We start from the raw sequence: 22,132 nt of genomic DNA, 5'->3' as shown, positions 1-22,132 counted from the left end.
ACAGGACAGGACAGGACAGGAGAGAGTTTTAAACCATACAAGATTTGAGATAAACCTGGTAGTGCAGTCACAAAGCCCCAGGTAGAGCTTAGCTTGATTCTAAAACAGTATGGGGTGGTTTTGATTTTATACAGAAAGTCGATTGAGGTGTTTTTACCAGTACCATACATGGTCGTGATTTAGTTGAGAGAGATTAGCTTGTGACATCATGTTGGCATGCTTCACATATGTATTTTGTTTAGGATCATAAGGAATTCTTGTGTTGTTTTAGAATAAGGTAAAGAACCCAGTTAGGGACTGAGGAGATAGCTTGGCAGTCTAAGTACCTGCCTGGCAAAGCATAAAGACCTGGGTTTGATCCCTGGTAGCACATATCATGGCAGCACCAGAAGCTCAGGTGCTCTGTGCCAGCCATGCCTGTAATCCCAGCACTGGGGAGGCTGAGATAGGATCACTACGAGTCCAAGCTGTGTAGTGAGACTCTGTACCTAATAAATAAATCAATAAATACTTTTTAAAAAAGACCTCAGTCGGTGTTCTTTTTCTCTCTTTCCCTCTTTCTCCCGTTTCCCCAGTCTCCTTCCTTATATGTGCTCAAAGTTGGTCCCACACCCAGATACTGTTTAATTATCGGGGAGGTGTATCTTCAGCAGCTCCCTTCTCCCTTAGGAGGCCCTATAACCTTTTGAGACCTCGAAGTAAAAGTCAGGGAAAAGTTGTAATTGAATCTGCTTTCTTTCAGATTATTTGTTAGCATTAAAACAGTAAAACATCATAACAAGCTTTTAAAAACATCAGTCCAGTTAATATTGCTTATTGGACAGAGTAAATGAAAAGTTCTTTTTGTTTTGTTTTGTTTTACTATTTTTGTTCTCACTTAGTACATGCTATTTAAAACTCATAAATTTAGTACTGTTCCAGTTCTTGCTGTTCAGTTTAGGCTGGCCTTGAACTCACTAGGTAGCCTAGGTTGGCCTTGAGCTTACAGTGATATACCTGTCTTAGTACCCTCGGTGCTGGGATTACAGGTGTGCACATGCCACCATGCCAAGATAAAAAGGACATTTAGTCTGACCTTTTAATGTGTTATTCAGTTACACTATCTGGGTTGTTTTTTTATTTGGTACAGGGTCTATAAGGTCTCACTAGGTAGATTGGACTCTTAGTGATCCTCCTGTTTTCAGCCTCCCACGTGCTGGGATTACAAGCGTGCGCCACATGTCCCAGTCTCAATTGCTGTCTCAGTGCGCTCTGAAGGTGGAGCTGGCACGGCACACTGGGGATCGAACCCTGGCCATTGCGCCCTGCCTAAGCAGGTGCTTAGTCCGCTGAGCTGTCTGCCCGCTTCAGTTATACTATATGTTGTTATGCTTCAGGGGCTTTTGAGGTGACCAGAACAGTGAGCCCCAGTTTGTTCTTTTCGTAATAACCTGTTACTAATGTTTTCCTATTGCCATGTACACCCTAGACCCTGGACTGTTGGGGCGGGGGCAGTGTTCTAGTTCCTTATGAAGGTGCTGCGTGGAGACAGCATGGCATCACAGCAGTCGTCACTAATGTAATACCTGAAGTGGCACTTATTTTGATCATTCTTCTAATGTTTTAATTTTTTTTCTAATATTTTAATTTATAACCTTGAATTGCCATGCTGTTTTGTTATGTGAGGAACTAGGGCACCTTTTTTATTAACCAAAAGATTGTTTATCATTTGGAGCTAGTACTTTCTTTGTTGGTTTTGTTGTGTTTTTGAGACAGGGTCTTGGTGTACAGTTTGGGCTGGCCTTGTGCTCACTTTTATAGCCCTCAGACTGGTCTCAAACTCCAGAGATCCCCCTGTCTCAGCCTCCCAAGTGCTGTAATTATAAGCGTGCACCACCACACCCGGTTTGGAGCTAGAAGTACAATGCTGGAGCTTTAAAACTTCTGTTTTTTGTGCTGACAAGTGGGCTCAGGGCCTTGCACGTGCTAGGCAAGCTAGTCTTCACTGAGCTACTTTCCCAGCCTGAGACACCTGTTCCCACCAAAAGCCTGTGGTCATGGCCTAGGCTCACACTGTACCTGAAGGGGTAGAGGTGTGCAAATCCTGGGCCTGTTAACTAGTAGAAACAGAAGAACTAAAGGACAGACGGCACAGTCTTTACCCTTTGTGGAGCACACCCTGGGCAGCTCCTCAGGAAACCTGATCAGTTGTACAAGTGCCTGCATCATTTAGATTACTAATGAAGCCTTGCTGTGCAGTTCTGATGCAGATCGTAGGAATGTTTTTCTTGTATTTTCCCACTTGTTCTCATGCTTTTGTGTATAGCATAGAAGATATGAAGATTGTAGTTTCACAGATGAATTGATCAGATTAGAGAGTATCTTGAAATTTAAAGAATATGGCCGGATGTGGTGATATACACCTGTAATCCCAGCAATTGGGAGGCTAAGGCAGGAAGACTACCATAAGTTTGTGGTCTGCCATCACTTAAAAAAAAATTTTTTTTTTAAGTATCACTTTTGTAGAGCATGGAAAAGATGAAGTGTCAGCTTATCTGCTTGTCAGTCTTTGTTTATGCACTTTCCTTTGAAAGTGAGAGTTTTGTTCCTGTACTTTTATACAGATCTCATCCTATGGGCTTGATTGTATAGGTTCACAGTTACTTATTGTCAGTTATGAAATTCGGGGTATTAAAGCTGTTGGGTTTTTTTATGTTCAAATTTATTTGGCAGCAGCATAACCTGAATTAGTATGAGGCAAGTTACATCTTTATCGCTTTTAGTATGACGTATTTACATCTTTCTGTAGAATTTATGAGTATTATTAGGCAGGCCCTGCTTTGTCTTATAAGGCAGATGTACCATGTTTACCTACATAAAATTGCAAAACTTCAGATTGATGGGAGACTGTGGAGCATGAATCAGTAATATGAGCAATACAACTTTGCAAAAGAACATGCTGAGTGAAATGTATCACTGACTAAGTTAGTACAAACCTGGCAGGTGGTTTACTTTCAAGTGACTCCTTCCCATGGTTAGTTATTGTTGCACACAACACTGGGCTTGTTTGGTGGTCAAATCCCACAATGACTGTCTGCCAGAGGAATGGAACGTGATGAGAATAGACCCAGACAAGGCTGATCTGATAGTCTAGGTTGTACATTTATGCATTTAAGTTCTTACCTGTGATGTTTCATTTCTCCAGTCACCTACAAAAGCTGTATATAATGCCAGACATTGGAACCATCCAGAATCAGAAGAACTGCCTGGACCACCAGTTGTAAAACCTCAGAATGTCACAGTAAGTGAGCTGGCTGTCTTTGTTTTATGCTGTTAGTAAACTAAATTAAGCAGTTACTGTTCTTGTGGATAATTTGTGAATCTTTAACTTTTCTGATTAGCAGTACAGTTTGGCTTTTCTCACTGAGGCTTGGTAGCTTTTTTTTTTTTTGTGGAACCGGGGATTGAACTCAGGCCCTTGCACTTGCCAGGCAAGCACTTATTCTACTGGGGCATCTCCCTGGCCTGTTGGTAGCTTTTGTTGAATTCATTGGAAAAGTGAAAATTGTAGACAGGACACCAGAACTTCTTGTAATAACTAGTTTATAAATGAAAGCCCTTCAAAAGCAATATAATTAAAATATTTAAAACAAAATATTGTATAGAGTTTATAGTGTAATGTTTAAAGAGCAAATGTATTCATTTGGAGTGTGTTTTGCCCATTAAGAACTACATTGTAAGTTAATTGTGCATAAATCTCAAACTGCTTTTCATTGCTTAAGTTGCTTTTCAGAGAATTTCTTCCTGTAGTGCAGTAATAACTTCTCAGTCCAAAACACATTTTTTTGTTTTTTGGCACCAGTGATTGAACTCAAAGACCTCGCATTTGCCAAGCAGGTGCTGTGCCCCTGAGCTATATCCCTGTCCCTCAAAACACATTTTAAAGGAACTCCTTATCAAATTGTTTTTAGAAGATTGGTAAAACTGTTAGGATAATTGAAGACTCAGTCATCTTGTGCTTTCAGAGGAATGAGTTCTTTATGACATGCTAAAAAATAGGGATTAGAGATCACCTTTCCCTCTTTTGAGACTTCCTTATGTAATTCAGGCTGACTCTGAACTCTGTATCCCAGGGTGGCGTCTAACTCTTAGGCCTCCTGCCTCAGCCTCCCTGGTGCTGGGATTACAAATTTGTTCTGTAACACTTGGTGTCAGTGCTCTTTCTCCCCCCATGTTCTGGGCTTTAAACACAGAACCACACATCCCAGGCCAAGAAGTAGAGAGATTTGTAAAACAGAGTTGCCTCTCAAGTGGATTGTATTAAATCCCACCTCATCCTGTGCCTGGGATTGAACCCAGGACCTACACACTATACCACATCCCAAGCTCTTTCTTACTTTTTTATCTTTAGAAAGGTCTTTCTAAATTCCCTAGATCACACAGACTAGGCTCATACTGAAGATCTTGACTCATCCTCCTAGAATGCTAGCATTAGAAGTATATGCTACCATAAACTTTTTGATAGTATAGGACTTTTATGCATACTTAAGAGTCATATAACATCTAATTATACCATGCTCTTGTTTTTTTGAGATAGGGTCTTCCTATGTAGTTCAGGCTGGCCTTAACTTCATTGCAATCTTCCTGCCACCTTGCTTAGCTCTTGTTAAAACTATTTCTACACTAAATTACTTCACCTTTTTGTGATTTTCAGATTCTTTTATCTGTTGTTTTACTGTCCTATTCTAGCTGCTTACCAGTGCTATTTATACATGTGATTGTGGTTCTTTATTCTTTCAGTAGAGACAAGTTATATGAATATAAGTTTTTAAAAGACAAGGAATTCTTGAGTGCTTCTTTTGTGTGTAAAACATATATATCTACTGTGCATGGAAATAAAATATCTCTTAAGACCTTTCAGAGGCCTCTGCTGTACTCCCCTCCCCCCTTTAAACTTTGTTTACTTTTTTAAGGCTAAACTTGCAAATTGGACAAGATGTTACTATTTTAAAATATTTAGAACAACTAATTTAATACCTTTATTAATAGGTGAGGCTGACTTCAAAGGAACCAAATCAAAAAGATGATGGAGTTTTTAAGGCTCCTGCACCACCACTCAAAGTGATAAAAACTGTGACAATACCTACTCAGCCCTACCAAGATATAGTTACTGCACTGAAATGCAGGAAAGAAGACAAAGAAGTAAGCAGCCATAACCAGTTTTACCGCACGTGGATAGATTTTTGTATGTAACATGCAGCCTTGTAATATGAAAAGATAACCAGTACCCTGGTAACCACAGCTGTGAACCACAAATTTATCTTGTCCTACCACTGTCAGTGTTTCAAAAATATTTTTGTTGCCATCTAGTAAAGTATTATGTATACAGTAATTTTATATAAAGTGCAATGAGCATGACATTTATGTGTGCTAGATCCTAGTTACAGAGGGGTGGCCTTATTCTTTTCTTGGCAGTTGTATACTGTTGTTCAGCATGTGAAGCACTTCAATGATGTGGTGGAATTTGGTGAAAATCAAGAGTTCACTGATGACATTGAGTACTTGTTAAGTGGCTTAAAGAGCTCTCAGCCTCTGAACACACGTTGCCTTAGGTAAGGTCTTACATTTATATTTTATAATTATTTTTTCACTTAGATATGGAATTGGCCAAAAAGCAGTTTTTTAAAAAATTTTGTATTACATAGCAAAGATATGAAAATGTAAAGGATTGGATTCTACGAGAGGGAAAGCTGAGTGATTTAGCCTTTCTAAGCATAGTATAGATGTCACTGTCTGGATGCCTAATAAAAAATAGTATTTCAAAAAATCTTAAGATTTTTTATTTCAGAATTTTATGTATTAGGTGATAAATTAGTTTGATTATGTTGAAGTATGGGTCATCTTTTGCATACTATAGTGGATTCAGTATCTTGATTTGGTTGAATTATGAGTCAAGGTATATCCAATCTAATATAATCATAGTTTCATGCATCAGATGCAATGTGAAAGTCAGGTGGGGCTTTTAGTGGTAGTGCTAATGTAAAGAATGCACTGAAGACAACCATTTATTTGTCTACATAGTCACCCTTCACATACTGGGCATCAGTATGTTTTTTTTTTTCCTTTTCGCATTTTGATTTGCTCATAGTGTTTAGCTTTTCTTGGCTGGGGGTTGAACTCAAGGCCTCTTGCCTGGTAGGCAAATGCTCTGCCAGTGAGCTGTACACTCTACCCTGCAAGGGGTCCCATGTCCCTCCATTCCTCCAACTCTTGTCCTAGGGATTGGACACAAGATAACATGCATGTTAGGCAAGTGATCTACCATTTTGAGACAGTCTTGTTCATTTGCACAGCTAACCTTCAGCTTGCCATCCTGCTGCCTCAGCCTTTGGAGTAGTACCTGAGATGACATATGGGTGCTATAATGCCTGACTCTTTACTTTTTCGGGTTTTGTGGTTTTGGTAATACTCGGAATTGAACCAGGGCTTTCCCACTAAACTATATCCTCAGCCTTCTATAAATTTTAATTTTGAAACAGAGTCCCACTAAATTGCCCAGATTGGCTTGAATTTGGTGGTTCTCTTCCTTTTGCCTCTCAGAGTGTGGGATTACAGTTGTGTGGCATTGTACCAGACCCTGCTCATGGCTTTTATATTGTGATATGTTGTACCTCCTTACCTTTGCTTGTTTTGGTATTATACAAACTAAAAACTAGTGTATTAGTTACTTTCAGTTACCTGAAAACAGTCTTATTATTTTCTAGTGTTATTAGCTTGGCTACTAAATGTGCCATGCCCAGTTTCCGAATGCACCTGAGAGCACATGGAATGGTTGCAATGGTCTTTAAAACTTTGGATGATTCCCAGCACCACCAGGTATTTTGCATTTCTGAGTTTGAGAGACATTATTGAAACATTTTAGTCTAATTGACCACTAAAAAATGTTTTCACTGAACATTTATATATTTGTGTGTGTGTGTGTGTGTGTGTGTGTGTGTGTGTGTGTGTGGCCAGCTCAGCCCACCTGGAAGCGTGGCTGGCTGGCATGTGGTGCTGGGGGATCGAACCGCGGTCTCTGTGCTTTGCCAAGCTTGTTCCAAGTAGGTGCTTTAGACCACTGAGCCATCTCTCCAGCCCCTGAACATTTATATAAATGTATCTGAAGTATAGGTTGGGCTCATTTATTTGCTCAAAATAGAGCGTAATGCTATAGGTTTTGATTAATTAGTCATTTGGTTATTCTCGAATGATGAGATTTTTGGGGTTTTTTTCCCTCCATGCTATAGATTTTTAATTCTTTTGCCATAGTTAACATATCATACTAAATGTTTAATTCTGTAAGCATGATATCTTCTATTCATAAGAAATCTTGTTTGATATTAATGACTTAAAAAGAGTTCTGAACTCATTAAACTTTCTGGCCAGTATTGAAACTAGAAAATAATCATGTTGATCATATTGTGAATAGAAATAAATTCTTCTCTTACATTGCCTTTGATGTTCTTTGTTAATAATAATGCATTTATGTTAAAAGCTTTACCATTGTCAAAAGTTAGAATAGCCATCCTTGCATTAGCTATTATCACAGTAGTGTTTTGAGGTGGCCTTATTATGTTTACTCAAGGAAAGTAGGTCCCAGATGCAGAGGGAAAGGTGCAGAATTAGTCTAATACTGGGTCATTTGGCAGTGAGGAGAATGTGATAAAAACCAAACACGTAGTTAGTTGGATTTGTTAAGCAGTGAGAGCAGACTAAGGCATTGTGGTGCTTCCTCAGAATCAGGGGTTCCCTTGTGGCCTAGACTGTGTCACCCTAATTTCCAAAAACAGTTTGAAGTGTAAATGTTTAACTAGTCACCTGATTAAATTTCTGAAGTTTCTTTACACTGGAGAGCTTGAGCCATTGGGTTATTTTTTTTTCATATATTGAAATGAACACATAGTATCTTCCATGTTAAAATTAAACAACACATCTGAGCTGGAAATGGTGGTGCAAGCCTATAATCCCAGTATTTGGGAGGCTGAGGCAGATGGATCATTGGAAGCTCAAGACGAGCCTGGGCTACAGAATGAGATCAAGGCCAGCCTGAACTGCATAGGGAGACCCTTTCTCAAAAAGACCAACAAAATATATTGCCTTCAGCTTTTATAGATTGCAGTACTTATTATAAACTGAAACTGTCTGAATTACCTGAGCTCAGAGATTTTGAAGAGAATATTTTATTAATAGTTAATGGAAAAATAGTGACCAGATTTGGTTATTTTAAAGAAATTGCCCCAAATATGTTTATTTCATTATCTTTTGTTTATATACTGTTAACAGACAGATGTGTGTATGTGCAGTTTGTAGGGGGGAAATGTGCTATAAGTGTTTGATGCAGATTTTTAAATATTTACATTACTGATTTTGAACTGAAAATTTATGTGTGTCATAGTGAGTTATATTTCAATAAATGTTCTGTAAACTCTTCATTTAGCACAAAATTGTGAGAGAACTATATAATTTGGTTTATATTCGTCCAGTTTTGCATTCATGTAGGGAAGGTAGATAGAAAGGAAAATTTCTAAGAAAGTGCTTTGCTTGTTTGTTTAATAGTTGTGTTTCACTTGAATATTTAGAGAGGCCACTGAATCAAACATTTTATTTTTTGGTGGCTGGCCCAGCTCATCCTGGATGCGGGGCTGGCGCAGCATATGGTGCCACGGATTGAACTGCGGTGAACTGCGGTCCCTGCACATTTTCCTAAGCTTGCCTACACAGGTGCTTTAAACCGCTGAGCTGTCTCAACAGCCCTGAATCAATTAGACATTTTCCAAGTTTCCAACATGGCCAGCAATGTGAATTTTATGCATTTTAATCAGTAAACAAATGCCAGTATTATCAACACTGTTGTTTCCTGGGATTGTCAGAACTTGCTTAAATGAACCTTTTTCTGTTTTTTTTTGTTTTTGTTTTTGTTTTTGTTTTTTGTTTTTTGTTTTTTGTTTTTTGTTTGTTTCCTTTTCCTGGTTGTCTTAAGAATCTGTCCCTGTGTACAGCCGCCCTTATGTACATACTGAGTCGAGACCGCCTGAACATGGATCTCGATAGAGCTAGCCTCGATCTAATGATCCGACTCCTAGAACTGGAACAGGATGCTTCATCAGCCAAGCTACTGAATGAGAAAGACATGAACAAAATTAAAGAGAAAATCCGGAGGCTCTGTGAAACTGTACACAATAAGCATCTTGATCTAGAAAACATAACAGTGAGTTCTGCTCTCTCCTTCCATTGTAACCTGACACTTGGTTTCAAGAAGTCTTGGACTGGTTATGTTGACAGTGTGACTTGGGACAAAACTGTCAGCCTCCTGTGACTTGGGATAAATCCATCAACTTCCTAGATTAATTTGGTTTACAGCTTAGCAAAGTTTTCTTAAGTTTTGTTTTTGTTTTTTGAGACAGGGTCTCCATATACAGTTCAGGCTGACCTTGAGCTCACTTTGTATTCTAGGCTGGTCTTGAACTTATAACAATCCTCCTTCCTTAGCCTCCCGAGTGCTGGGAATAACAGGCATGCACCATCATGCTCAGCTCTTAAGGTTTATTTTTAGGCATGATTCCATTCCCTTCCTGAAATCCCTAAACTTGATTCATCTTTGTTGAGAGTTTAGGGATTGGTTGGTTGGTTTTCGGTAGGTTTGTTGCCAGTAAAGAACCATATATGACCTTTTGCATTTTGCCTAAATCTTTCCTGATTTCGCCTCTCTACTTACAGGCTGTTTTAATTCATATTCTCTGTGGATTTCAGAAATAAACAATTAAGAGTATTTACAAGAGAAATAGTCTGGGGGAAGCAAAGGCTTGCTATTATTGTAGGGTAGCAGACTAGCTTGCTTGAGGTGATCTGAACAACACTGAAGGTTTGGAGGGTAGTTCCCAGCCAACTGCCTTTCCTGAGTTCTGCTCCTCTCAACAGGGCCGTGGCTCATAGTTACCCTTATATTCCACACAGTTCCTGTATTCATGGTTTCTTTCATTCTCATTTCACTTTTGCTAGGCATTTTTTACTTGTAAAATCAATAATATTCCAGTAGCTACTAGGCCACTAAAAAGTAATTGCCCTGTGGATTTTAAAAAATAAAAGATTGGGCCAGGGATATAGCTCAGTGGCAGAAGTGCCTGCCCTGCAAGCACAGGGTCCTGAGTTCAAACCCCAGTATAAAAAAAAAAGAAAAGAACATCAAATGTTATATAACTTGGATTTTCAAATGTAAAACGTGCTTCTGTTACCTACATAACTGAAAACTAAAACATTTTCCACAAGAATTTATAGAATGCCTTGTGTGTAGCACAGAGCTTTTGCTCTATTTAATTAAGATGGAGTTGTTAATAAGATACTGGTAAGGAGGAGGATATATGGGAGGAGAGGATGCTAACTTTACAAAGGTAAGGAACAAAACTGCTGTATGTTCATTACTGTTTACTTAGGAGAGTGAAGGAATAGCTGATGTGCTTAGATGGCACCTCACTGACACACATCACTAACCCTGCCACACCTCCAAGCTATCTGGATACTATTCTGTGGTTGGGTTTTGTTTAGTTTTGAATTTCTCTCTCTTTCTCTCCGTCTCTCCTCTCTCCCTCTGTTATCTCATCTCATCTCATTTCATCTCATCTCATCTCTCTCATCTCTGTAGTTGAAGCTGATCTTGCACTCACTATGTAGTTCAGGTTGGTCTCAAACCTAATATGATATTCCTTCAGCCTCCTGAGTGCTAGGATTGTAGGTGTGTGCCACCACACCCAGCTTAAAACTTGTTATTTTTGTATCTACTAATTTTCAGTATTATAAAAGAATACATTTAAGCCTTAGTTTTTAATTGCTATATAATTGAATGTACATTTTTGTTAATATGTAAGTTCACTTCAAATATTGTCTGTTAAATAACATGATGATAAACTTTTCAGTAAATTTGCCCCATGTTAAGTTGAATTTATTGGGATGCTAGGTTTCTGTATAAAAATTGCCCTGTAGTGTGTTAGATAATTTACTCGTGTTCTAGGGTGTCTCACCAGCTTGTTTTAAATTATACAGCACATACTTCGTAAGTTGTCTTGTTCAAAGAAAAACTAGAATTTTGTTTTTATATGACTTTCTTAACTAATCCTTTGAAATATATTGGTATTGTTAATGTGCCAAGGAAAGGTAATTTTAAGTAGTAATACAGTATTATCATATACAACTTAAGTAACTAAGAACTAACTTAGTTGCATAGTAGATTGGTGGGGTTTTTTTTTTTGTTTGTTTTTGGAGGCAGAGTCTAGCTATACAGTTCAGCCAGGCCTTGAACTGACTGTGTAGCCCATGCTGACTTTGACCTCTCATCAGTCCACCTGCCTCAGCCTCTTCCTGAGTGCTAGGATTACAGGTGTGTACCACCATGCCCAGCACAGTAGTATTCTGATATATTTGTGATATAGTTCAAGTAAAATGCTTGGTAGGCTATTTTTAAAATGTTAGCTAATAGTACTGAAGATTGCCTAAAATATCAAGTCTTTTTATGCCAATAGAAATACAGTAAAGGGGCCGGGGAGATGGCTCAGTGGAATAAGCGCTTCCCTGGCAAGCGCAAGATCCTGAGTTCAATCCCCGGTTCCGCAAAAAAAAAAAAAAAAAAAAAAAAAAAAAAGAAATACAGTAAAATTTCTTTTTAATGTAGAAATTTGAAGGAATTTTTGCTATATTTGTACTAAATTATTATGTCTTTTCTTCCTAACCAGGGTGCTTTTGTGGGCATATGATGCACTGCTGTAATTTGGCTCATATACCTGAGCCAATTTAAATTTATCTTTTAAATTCCTGTATGGGGCTTAAAATAAGATGTAGACACAGTAAATCTGTGTTTGTAGTATTGGATTCTAGTTTTCTACCTGTCACCTTGGAAAACAACTTAAAAAATAGATTAAAGTATTCTAGATTCCTTTTCTAAATTTGCAGTACTAAAATTTTCACTGGTAAAAATCTTGTTTGTATTTCTAAATATCTAACTTATATTCTGTTCCAAATATAATATAGGCCAGGATGAAAATTTGCATCTTTTGAAGGGCAGAAGCTTTGGAAAGAAAACCAGGTCTTTTCAGGCTTTGCTAATTAAAGCATTTCTTCTGTTACGCAAAAGTTCCTTTACATCAAGAACCAGATTGCTGTTTGTTGGGAAGCATCTGTATGCAGTTAGGCAGTGAAGTAAGGAAGAGTGGTAACCTGATTTTAAATATGGCTCTTACCTGTGGTCCTCCCTCTAGTGGTGACCCAAAGCATTAGTAAATAATAGTATACTTGGATGCAGTTAAATACAGAATGCTTTTGTCAGGTAGCCACTTGACAAAAGGCTACTAATCCTACAGGACAAATGTTGAGCCTGATCATTCTGCAACACCTAAGTGAGCAAAGGAATTGTATTTAGAGTAGATAGGAAAAACAGGAACCTGGCCAGAAAATAAGGAACAGATAACTCCAAGTGTAAATGTAGTTAACTACAATAATAGGAAAAATGCTCATACTTACTGTTGTCAAAAGAGTACAAATCAGTGGTTGACCATTTTGTCCCCTTTGGTGATATAAAGTGGTAATCTTGAATTTTGAACATGCAAGGCAACTAGGATCTCCATGCCTTGCTCATAGAAGTGTTAACTTATTCCATCTTTCCTGGTGATTGAACCCTAGTACATTGAAAATGGGTACTTCTGTTCAATAGCCCCACACTTGACCTCATACTGGAGAAATAACTGCTGATATATATTACATTCACCTCAAAAAGAGACTACTTTTTTTCTATGAAACTAAGCCATGTTGATAAAGATACTTCTTTCGTATAGACTATTTAATAATAAAAGCTAACTCATTTTTACTTATAGGAGCACTTTTTTTTTTAACTGCTAGTAGCATGCAGTGAATTTTTGTAAAGAACAACAGTCTAAAATTATTGCTTCAGAATTATTACTAAGAATCATTGTTCATAAATGGTGTATGTGCTTCTGATTTTTAGACTGGACACTTAGCAATGGAGACATTGCTGTCTCTTACTTCTAAACGAGCAGGAGACTGGTTTAAAGAAGAACTCCGGCTTTTGGGTGGTCTGGATCACATTGTAGATAAAGGTATGTTAATTGGGATATTTATAGCATGAAGCAAGTACTCTGTGTACTGCAAAAATAATTTTCAGTTTGTAAAATTCTACTTTTAGTAGCATCCTACAAATTTCATAACTTTTGAAGTAGAAGCTATTAATACTTTGACATTGGGAGTTTGTGGAAATGTAACATTTCACAATCTCCCAATATTAGACCTAGAAATTATGTTTCAGGGGTTCTAGCACATTAAAGTTTGCTAAGGGTTAGGTCCTGAGGAATTAAAAAGCTGTAATTAATGTCTTTCTTTTCACCTAGTCAAAGAATGTGTGGATCACTTAAGTAGAGATGAAGATGAAGAAAAACTGGTAGCCTCATTATGGGGAGCAGAGAGATGTTTACGAGTTTTAGAAAGTGTAAGTATGGACAACTATTTTGGGGACAGTTATATTTCATCTTTGTTTCTTCTTTCTTTCTTTTTTTTTCTTTTCTGCTGCTGGGTTTGGACCCAGTGCCTTGTGTGCACCAGCAATGTTCTACCACTGAACTACACTCCGCATCTGTGATTATTGTGTGTAACCACCACATATTTTCTATATGTAGTTATGTATGGATCCCTAGAGTTTTGCTTTTGTTCATCCAAATTTTTGTGTATTTCTTGAACAACCAGTTACTAATGAAATATTTAAATGGGCACTTTAGACCGGCATAGTGGCATACACTTGTAATCCCAGCACTTGGGAGGCATAGGCAGGAGGATCACCAAGAGTTCAAGGCCAGCCTAGGCTATATAGTGTGTTCACAGCCAACCTGAACTGCATGGTGAGATCCTTGTCTCAAAAAATAAAAAAATACCTGCTGTGGTGGTGCATACCTGTAATTCCAGTGCTCAGGAGGCTAAGGCAGGAGGATCACTATAAGTTTGAGGTCAGCCTGGGCTACTTAGTGATTTCAAAGCCAGTCTGGATTACATAGCAAGATCCTGTCTGAAAAATAAATAAATAAATATTTTATTAAGAATATATAATTTATTGTGGCAAATGATACAATAACATGTAAGTTAATTGATAAAGTTTATATGCCAAGTTTTATTGCTCTTTTGCATAATTTGGAATTCTTACCTACATTAATTTTTTTTTTTTTTACAGAAAACAGTTCAGCAAAATCAGGATTGGTGTGTGTTGGAGAGTTATTGAATCCAGGGCCTCAAGATTAGGAGGGTTATTATATTTTATTTTTTGTAAGGGGGAGTGGGATTGAATTCAAGATCTTGTGCTTGCCATTGTCAGGCAGGCATTTATGCTGCTGAGCTATCTCCCCCATCCTTATTTGTTTCAGACAGTGTCTCACTTTGTAGTTTAGGCTGGCCTTGAATTTGGAGCAGCCCTTCTCCCCTTAGACTCCTGTGTGCTGAGATTTCAGGCGTGTACCACCATCACCAGTAGGAAGTGATTATTTTAAATAAGCATTTATTTAAGTCAGATTATAGTCACAATTTACAATATTTGTCATTGGAGAATAACATACTATTATATTTTTTTGACTTTTATGAATGCCTTAACCTACTTCATTATAGGTGAGTAAATTTCAGGATGGTAATTTTTAGGTAATGATTAGGTTGGATTAGCTAAGTACTATAGAAGACATGGGCAGAAGCTCCTTACATAGATGAAGTTGTGTCTTCTGTCTTCTGGGATATTTTGAGCTTAGTAGCTCACAGATATTACTGGTTTTTTGGAGGGCGGGGTGCTGGAAGTCAAACTCAGGGCTTCATGCTTGCCAGGCAGGTGCTATGCTACTGAGCTGCGTCCCCAGCCCAGATATCACTTCTTTGTAAAAGAAATATAGCTGTACTAAATGAGTCCACTTACAAGTTTTAAAGTATTTATCTGTTTATAAGTGGGAGATTTCTAACAGTGTGCTTAGCAGTTTTACAGTGAATGCATAGTGAAGGATATATTATGAATGAGTAATCAGGACAGTGACATCTTAATTTTCTGATAAATTAATGGCTCTGTTCTTTACAGTCTGGAATCTTTGAGTGTGGAACTGTTTCTGAAATGATGAGGAACTTGAGTATGGTGTTACTCTTTTTTTTTTGGTGGTACTGGGGATTGAACTCAGGACCTTGCACTTGCCAGGCAAGCGCTTATTCTACAGAGCCATCTCCCTGGCCCCCAGTATGGTGTTCACTTGAATAAATAAAAGGTATGCATTGCTATAATCATTCCATGTTCTTTTCTTCTAGGTAACAGTGCATAATCCAGAGAATCAAAGCTACTTAATAGCATATAAAGACTCACAACTTATTATTTCATCAGCTAAGTAAGTTTTTTAAAAATCTCACTTCATAAAGGAAATAGTCTTACTGCTCTTTAAAATTCTTTTACATCCTGTAAATGCTTGTTCATAACAGAGCAAGAGTTGGGCATATCAATTCTAGAGGCAGAATACCTGGGTATGGATCATAGCAGCGTAATTTCTGCTGTATGATCTTACAATTTTATCTACCCACCTAGGGCAGTGCTTCAATTAAATGAATTAATATGTCAATATGTAATTAGATACATTTTGAGAGATACATGTATATCAGTAATATGTTAATATACAAAACATATCTTGAAGAGTTTTTAAGTATCTTCTATATATTATGTGTATTGAATTAGTCAATATGTAAGGCACAGAACAGTGGGTACACAGCATGTAGTTTTGGTTGTGCTGGTGGTTGGTGCTCTTCTGCCCTGTATTTCTACTTCTTTTCCCAGCTCCAAGTAGCTTTCCCTGTCTATGCCCTCCCCACCCCACCCTCATCACAGTAAAGCTAATGTCACCTGGGTACATGGGCATCTTCTGTTCCGAGTTTGTTTCCTTTCAGCAGTGTTGTCCTGATAGCTTTGTCCTGTTTTTCTGTCTTTGCCCTAGTTTTCTGCCCTTTCTCTTAGCTAGCACAGTACCACAGGGAATTAACTTTCTCTGGGTCACCTCTTTTGAAAAAAGAACCTGAAACCTCAGTATATGTGATTTCTTAATGTCTTTGGATATGTCCACTTTTTTTTTTAAAAAATCAAAGGAATGCCTTACTTAGCTTGAATTATCGCCAGTCATGGCCAACCTTGTTTTTATTTATGACCTTATCCTTTCTCCCTCCTATACTAATTTGAAGTAAGTTCAAATGTTGTACCACCTCTATATCCTTTTTAGTTCTTGTTTTTGTAAATTTTGTAGCACATTTAGTACCCTTACACATGTATTTTGTTTTACACCATGTGCTACTCTCCCTCACCAAGGACTATTCTGGTGGTAAATCTGTTGCTGATTCTAGTTTTCTAATTTTTTTATTCTTTTAATTGATATGTAGAAATGTGCATGTTATTTTTTATTTTAAACGAGGTTTTGTTTTTTTTTCTTCTGAACTGGGGATTGAACTGAGGCCCTTGTGCTTGCCAGGCAAGCACTTATTCTACTGAACTATCTCCCCGGCCCTTTTATTTAAAAGGCCTTTTTTGGCCAAGTATAGTGGCACAGGCCTATAATTTTAGCATTCAGGAGACTGAGGCAGAAGGATTGCCATGAGTTCAAGTGTAGTCTGGGCTACATAGTGAGTTCATGGCCAGCCTGAATTACATGGCAAGGCCCTGTCTGAAAACAAAAAAAGGAGGTCTCTTTTGCATACCTCATGACTTGTGACAAATTCCTTGGAAAAAGGATTGTTTAGTATGACAGGTCAGTTCTATCATTGTGATTAAGGTATTCAAGTCAGATGTCTTAAGTGGCAGAAGAGGTCAGAATTAACATTTGAAAGAGCACATATCAGGCTTGTTGAGGTTTTCAGTGGAACTAGACATAGCAGTGAAACCAGGCTTAACATTGATGCAAACATAGCATGTTATAAGGTGAGTATGTGAACTGTGTTCCCTCAAAAATAGTTAGCTTAGTGCTCAGTAGTAACAGGATAATTCTGTCAGCATCCCCAAACATCAGAAGAACGAATTGTTTTAGGTTAGACATCTTGAGGAATACCTTCCTGCCCAAAGAGTTGTAAATTATTTAGGAAGGACGGTATCAGATTTCTTTAGTGTGTTCTAAAGAATAGCCAGCTAGGAAAGGGTCAAACACGGTAGGTTTACTTTAAGAGGTTTATGTGGTAATTGATACAGGAACACTAAACTGACCAGCTCGGCTTACTTGATCTCTGGTGTACTAGAGCAGTGATGGCGAATGTCTTAGTGATAGAGCCACTGTGGTATATGTGTCACAGGTTTGCAACCACTATACTAGAAGAAACATTACCTGGGCATGACCCCAGGTTCAGACTCCATTACAAACAACAACAACAAAAATAATAATAATAAATGAATTCGAAGGTTTAAAGAGAACCTTCAGAGCCAGACATGGTGGCACACACCTATAATGCTCACACTGAGAGGCTGAGGCAGGGGAATCAAATAGGCCAGCCTAGGCCTTTTAGTAAGAGCTTGTTTTGAAGGAGGAGGGAGGGGCCTGGAGATGTAGCTCAGTGGGTTCTATCCTCAGTACTGCATTAAAAAAAATAATAAAGTCTTCAGAAAAATTTGGTCTACTTTAAGATTCTCATTTCTTGTTATTTTTGGTAGAATCTAGACAATTTTTGGATGTAGGTCTTTACCCTCGTATGAGGGTACCACTTTGTCCTCAAGTTAAAAAATGATTCACTCTGATGCATATCAGATATTTCTCTTAGGTTGGAGAGATCTGGAAAATGCCTCAATGTAGGCAATACACATGTAAACTTCTTTCAGTTATCTGTTTGTTTTATGTCATTGGTGATTGAACCCAGGGCCTTGGCTCTGAGCTACATCCCCAGCCATTTTATTTTATATTTTGGAGGATCTCACTAAGGTAGCTTGTGACTGTCCTGCCTCAGGCCTCCAGAGTACTGGAATTATAGGTGTGTGCCACCAAGTGTACATGCTGTGAGGTTTTTCTTTTTTTTTTTTCTTTTCTTTTCTTTTTTTTTGAGACAGGATCATATGTGTTGCCCAGGCTGGCCTTGAAGCCCTGGTTAAGCAGTCTTCTGCTTCAGCCTCATTTGTAGCTTCAACTAGGCATGCCAACATGTTGAGCATGTGATAAGTTTGTCTTTTTGAGACAAGGTCTTGCTATGCAGTTTAGACTGGCCTTGAGCACACTTTAGCCCAAGCTGGTCTTGAATGCCTTATGATCTTCCTGCCTCAGCCTCCCGAGTGCTGGCATTTACAGGCATTCACCACCATGCCTGACTGAATGTGATGTTTTTAATTTTATTGTTCTTTGGAGAAATTTTGTCCATTTATCAAATTTTTCCAAAGTATTTAACATCAGATGTAGCACAAAGGCAGATTTGGTACATCATATAATAGTTAAAACAACTTCCAAAAGAGGGGGGAAAAAGAATCTGACAGCTTGTAAACCTAGGAAATAGAAGTACACTGTACAGCTTCTATTAACTACAATAGTACACTTTTTTCCTTTTTAGAGCATTGCAGCATTGTGAAGAACTGATCCAGCAGTATAATCGTGCCGAGAACAGCATCTGCATGGTCGACAGCAAGCCTTTGCCTCCCCAGAATGTGACCAGCCACGTGGGCAAGGCAGTGGAGGACTGCATGCGGGCCATCATCGGGGTGCTGCTTAACCTCACCAATGACAATGGTGTGTCCTTTGTTCCCATGCAAATGCTGGTTATCACATAGAAATAGGAAGCTCCCTGTGTGTCTTCTTTCAGTACCATGTTTTTTTGTTTTTTTGTTTTTTTTGGATTTCTATAATGTATTGCCTTTTTCCTTCAGGTCCAAGTTGCTTTTCAGAATTGATCATTTTAGAGCCAGTCTAATGGGTTGGCCTGGCAACATCAACAGTGTATTTCTGTAAAGGAATGGGCATGCAACTGAAAGTTTGTGTCTGTTTTAACAAATTTGGTTGTTAGTGTGACCAAAAAGACTCACTAACACTCTTCCACTTTACTTTTCTGGTTGCAGAGTGGGGCAGCACGAAAACAGGAGAACAGGATGGTCTCATCGGTACAGCCATGAACTGTGTGCTGCAGGTCCCAAAGTACCTACCTCAGGAGCAGAGATTCGACATTCGGGTGCTGGTGAGCGAGAGAGCAGCTTTGGAAGAGTGTTTTATCTAGTTTGATGATCCAAACTCATTTCAGTTTGGGGTCAAGAATCAGGATTGAATGTATTTTGAATTTTAACAAATTCCTTATGAACATACTTCTTTTTTTTCTTTAATGCATTTGGTACAGGGTCTCACTGTGCAGCTCAGACTCATAGTGACCCTCGTTTTCAGCATCCTCAGTGCTGGGATCACAGACCCGCACCACCACACCCAGACTTAATCACTGGCTCAGCACACCTTGGGTTGGGGCTGGCTTGGCATGCGGTATTGGGGATTCAACCCTGGTCCTTGTAGTTGCCTAAGCAGTCAGTTAGTTGGTTGAGCTATCTTGCTGGCCCAAACATACTTATTATATTTTCTTTTCCTTACTTCTTTATAAAAGAGACAGTATAAAAATGAAAAATGATAATTAAAATCTATAGAAAAATTTTTTGTTGGAAAACCAGTATCTTGCATACTGTATTTTTCATTCTTTTTGCTGATGGAAAAATGCTGATTTGATTTTAGCTGTCAGTAATTCCATATGTTTTTGGTTTTTAAGTACTCATCTGTGATAATGCACATCTTTCAACTTTTTCGTAGGGCTTGGGTCTACTGATAAATCTGGTGGAATATAGCGCTCGGAACCGGCACTGCCTTGTCAACATGGAAACATCCTGTTCCTTTGATTCGTCCTTCTGCATCAAGGAGGGAGATGATACCCTAAGGGTAGCTGGGCAAGTTCATGCGGTGCAGGCTCTCGTACAGGTGAGCAGCAACTTAGGAAAAAAGCTCACCTCTGTAGTCACTTTCCTCCTCCACCAGTTACCTCACCCCCTTCTTTCCTTTTTTTTGTTTTTGTTTTTGTTTTTGTTTTTGTTTTGCTGTTGTGTTTAGAACTCATAAAGAATATAGGCTGTATATAGTAGGGAGGAATGTCTTAGAGCCGACCAACTCTTAAATATTCATAGTTCCTAGGATGAAACTTTTATTTTAAAACAGAATCTTAACAGTTAAAATTTTGATGCAGTTTCTTTTTCCATCAATAAGTACACTGGTTGAGGGGTACCTTTACTTTTATTCTGCTGGTTTTAACTGTTCTTCACTCCTTAAGCACTGTTACCAAAAAGCCAGAAACAGGATACATTTGTTTATGAATTGAAGTAGATTAGTGATAAAAATTGGGAATCTGCCCTGTCCCATCCAGTTCAAGTGCACTGGCATTTACTTGCTGAAAGGAGATATTTCCTTTGAGTTATCTGGAGTCCTGTTTTGCATTCTTTATCTTGTTATCTTTATTTTGTGTATAAAGGCAGCCATAGATTTTTTTCATAGGCTTCATAATACTGCCTAGAGGCATTCTGAAATTTTAGGCTTCAGTTATTTAAGACAAAACTATAATTATTCTTTACTTTCAGTGATAGTAAACAGTAGTAGTAATTAACTAGCAATATTTGGTAGTAGTAGACAAATTTTGCTCTTCAGGTATCATTTAAGGATTCATTTAATGCTAAAAACATTTAAAAGTATTTGACACTTTTTTAAGTGGAGCTCATTGATACATTTTCCTACCAAAAGCAATTTCTCTGTCTTGGTTACATTTCTCTCATTACTGAGACAAAATACCTCATGCTCAAAATTAGGGAAGGAAAGGTTTATTTAGCTCACAGTTTGTGGAGGTCTCAGTCCATACTCAGGGGTTCTGCCCCTTAGCTCAGTTCTTCAAGTGCCTGCTTCAACAAAGCAGGTTCAGGTTGCTGTGGTTCCCAGAAATCAAACCTGCCCTGAAGGCATTCTGAGCCAGCCCAAAAAAAAAAAAAAAAAATCAGTCCATACTTAGCTGGCTCCAAGGCAGAGTGCCACATGGCAGAGGGCAGCAGTTCATGGTGGTAGAAACTCAAAAGTAACAAAAGCGAAAAGGGAGGAGCAGGCAGGACCAAACCTCTTTCCCTCCCTTATGCTGTGTGCAGGCTGCCTGCCCCAGATTGGGTGTAGCACTCACATCCATAATTGCAGCACTAGACCATGAATCAATCAAAAACTAGCAGCCTTCCCCATGATTGCCTAAGACTTTAGGGGGGACATCTAGACACAAGCCGTATATATTTTTTGGTCTTTTTGATGCATTTTCACTATGTAGTTCAGGCTGGCTTTGAGCTCACTTATTAACCCAGAACTCATCTCCTGCCTCATCCTTGACGGTTCTGGGATTACAGGCATGTGCCACCATAACCCCCTATTTGTTTTGTTTTAAAACTTCAGTTTGAAATTATAGGCTCCGTGGACAACAATATTACAAAGAATTCTAGCTTCCTCTAATGGTGACATAACTATAGAACCAAAAAAAAAAAGAAATGAACATTAGTGTATTACTGTTAACTGGACGCAATATTTTACTGTTTCTACCCTTTTAACCTGTATTCCTTTATGTGTCGTGATATATATGATTTCTATGCAATTTTATCTATGTATTGGTTCATATATTCATCATAACATTAATGTACAGAGCCTTTCTTATCAGAAGTATTCCTTGTGTTCCTCATTGCCTAATGGGGAACTAGTCTCAGTCTGTGTGGTTCTGGCTTCTTGCAGTGTTACATAGACAGATCCTATGGTATGTGACCATTTGGGATTAGCTTTTCTAACAAGACTGTGCCCTTGAGGTCTGTTCATGTTGTGTAATTAGTAGCTTGCTCTTGTTTAGTGCTGAGTAGAATTCCCTTGTATGATTGTAGCATTCTGGTCCCTCCCACTTTTGTTCAAGCGGGACCAAAGTAAATAAAGCCCTGTTATTGCCCAGGAGAAGGAATAGCTGCCTGCTTGCTTGGCTTTACTGCTGTGCGAAGGGTCAATTTGCAGATGCCGCCCCATATGCCAGCCACATAATTTTTTGTGCTGAAGTTATCTGATACTCAATTCACACC

At 38.4% G+C, this 22,132-nt stretch overlaps 1 protein-coding gene across 3 annotated transcripts in view; it reads left to right on the top strand.

Annotated features, from left to right (window-relative positions):
* Positions 1 to 22,132, top strand: part of Wapl (WAPL cohesin release factor) — a 90,931-nt gene that overhangs the window by 59,862 nt on the left and 8,937 nt on the right. For all 3 annotated transcript variants that reach the window (XM_023701272.1, XM_012516913.2, XM_023701273.1), the window contains 11 exons: positions 3,185 to 3,280; positions 5,029 to 5,181; positions 5,455 to 5,591; positions 6,744 to 6,855; positions 8,999 to 9,226; positions 13,007 to 13,118; positions 13,407 to 13,504; positions 15,337 to 15,413; positions 18,583 to 18,758; positions 19,085 to 19,200; positions 19,812 to 19,976. In XM_023701272.1, the coding sequence (XP_023557040.1) occupies positions 3,185 to 3,280; positions 5,029 to 5,181; positions 5,455 to 5,591; positions 6,744 to 6,855; positions 8,999 to 9,226; positions 13,007 to 13,118; positions 13,407 to 13,504; positions 15,337 to 15,413; positions 18,583 to 18,758; positions 19,085 to 19,200; positions 19,812 to 19,976 (1,470 nt within the window). The remainder of the gene's footprint in view (positions 1 to 3,184; positions 3,281 to 5,028; positions 5,182 to 5,454; positions 5,592 to 6,743; positions 6,856 to 8,998; positions 9,227 to 13,006; positions 13,119 to 13,406; positions 13,505 to 15,336; positions 15,414 to 18,582; positions 18,759 to 19,084; positions 19,201 to 19,811; positions 19,977 to 22,132) is intronic.

The sequence above is a fragment of the Octodon degus genome, unplaced genomic scaffold, assembly GCF_000260255.1.
Source record: "Octodon degus isolate 3935 unplaced genomic scaffold, OctDeg1.0 scaffold00132, whole genome shotgun sequence".
Classification (NCBI taxonomy): domain Eukaryota; kingdom Metazoa; phylum Chordata; class Mammalia; order Rodentia; family Octodontidae; genus Octodon; species Octodon degus.
The sequence above is the reverse complement of the archived record's forward strand: the minus strand, read 5'-3'. Positions and strand labels throughout refer to the sequence as shown.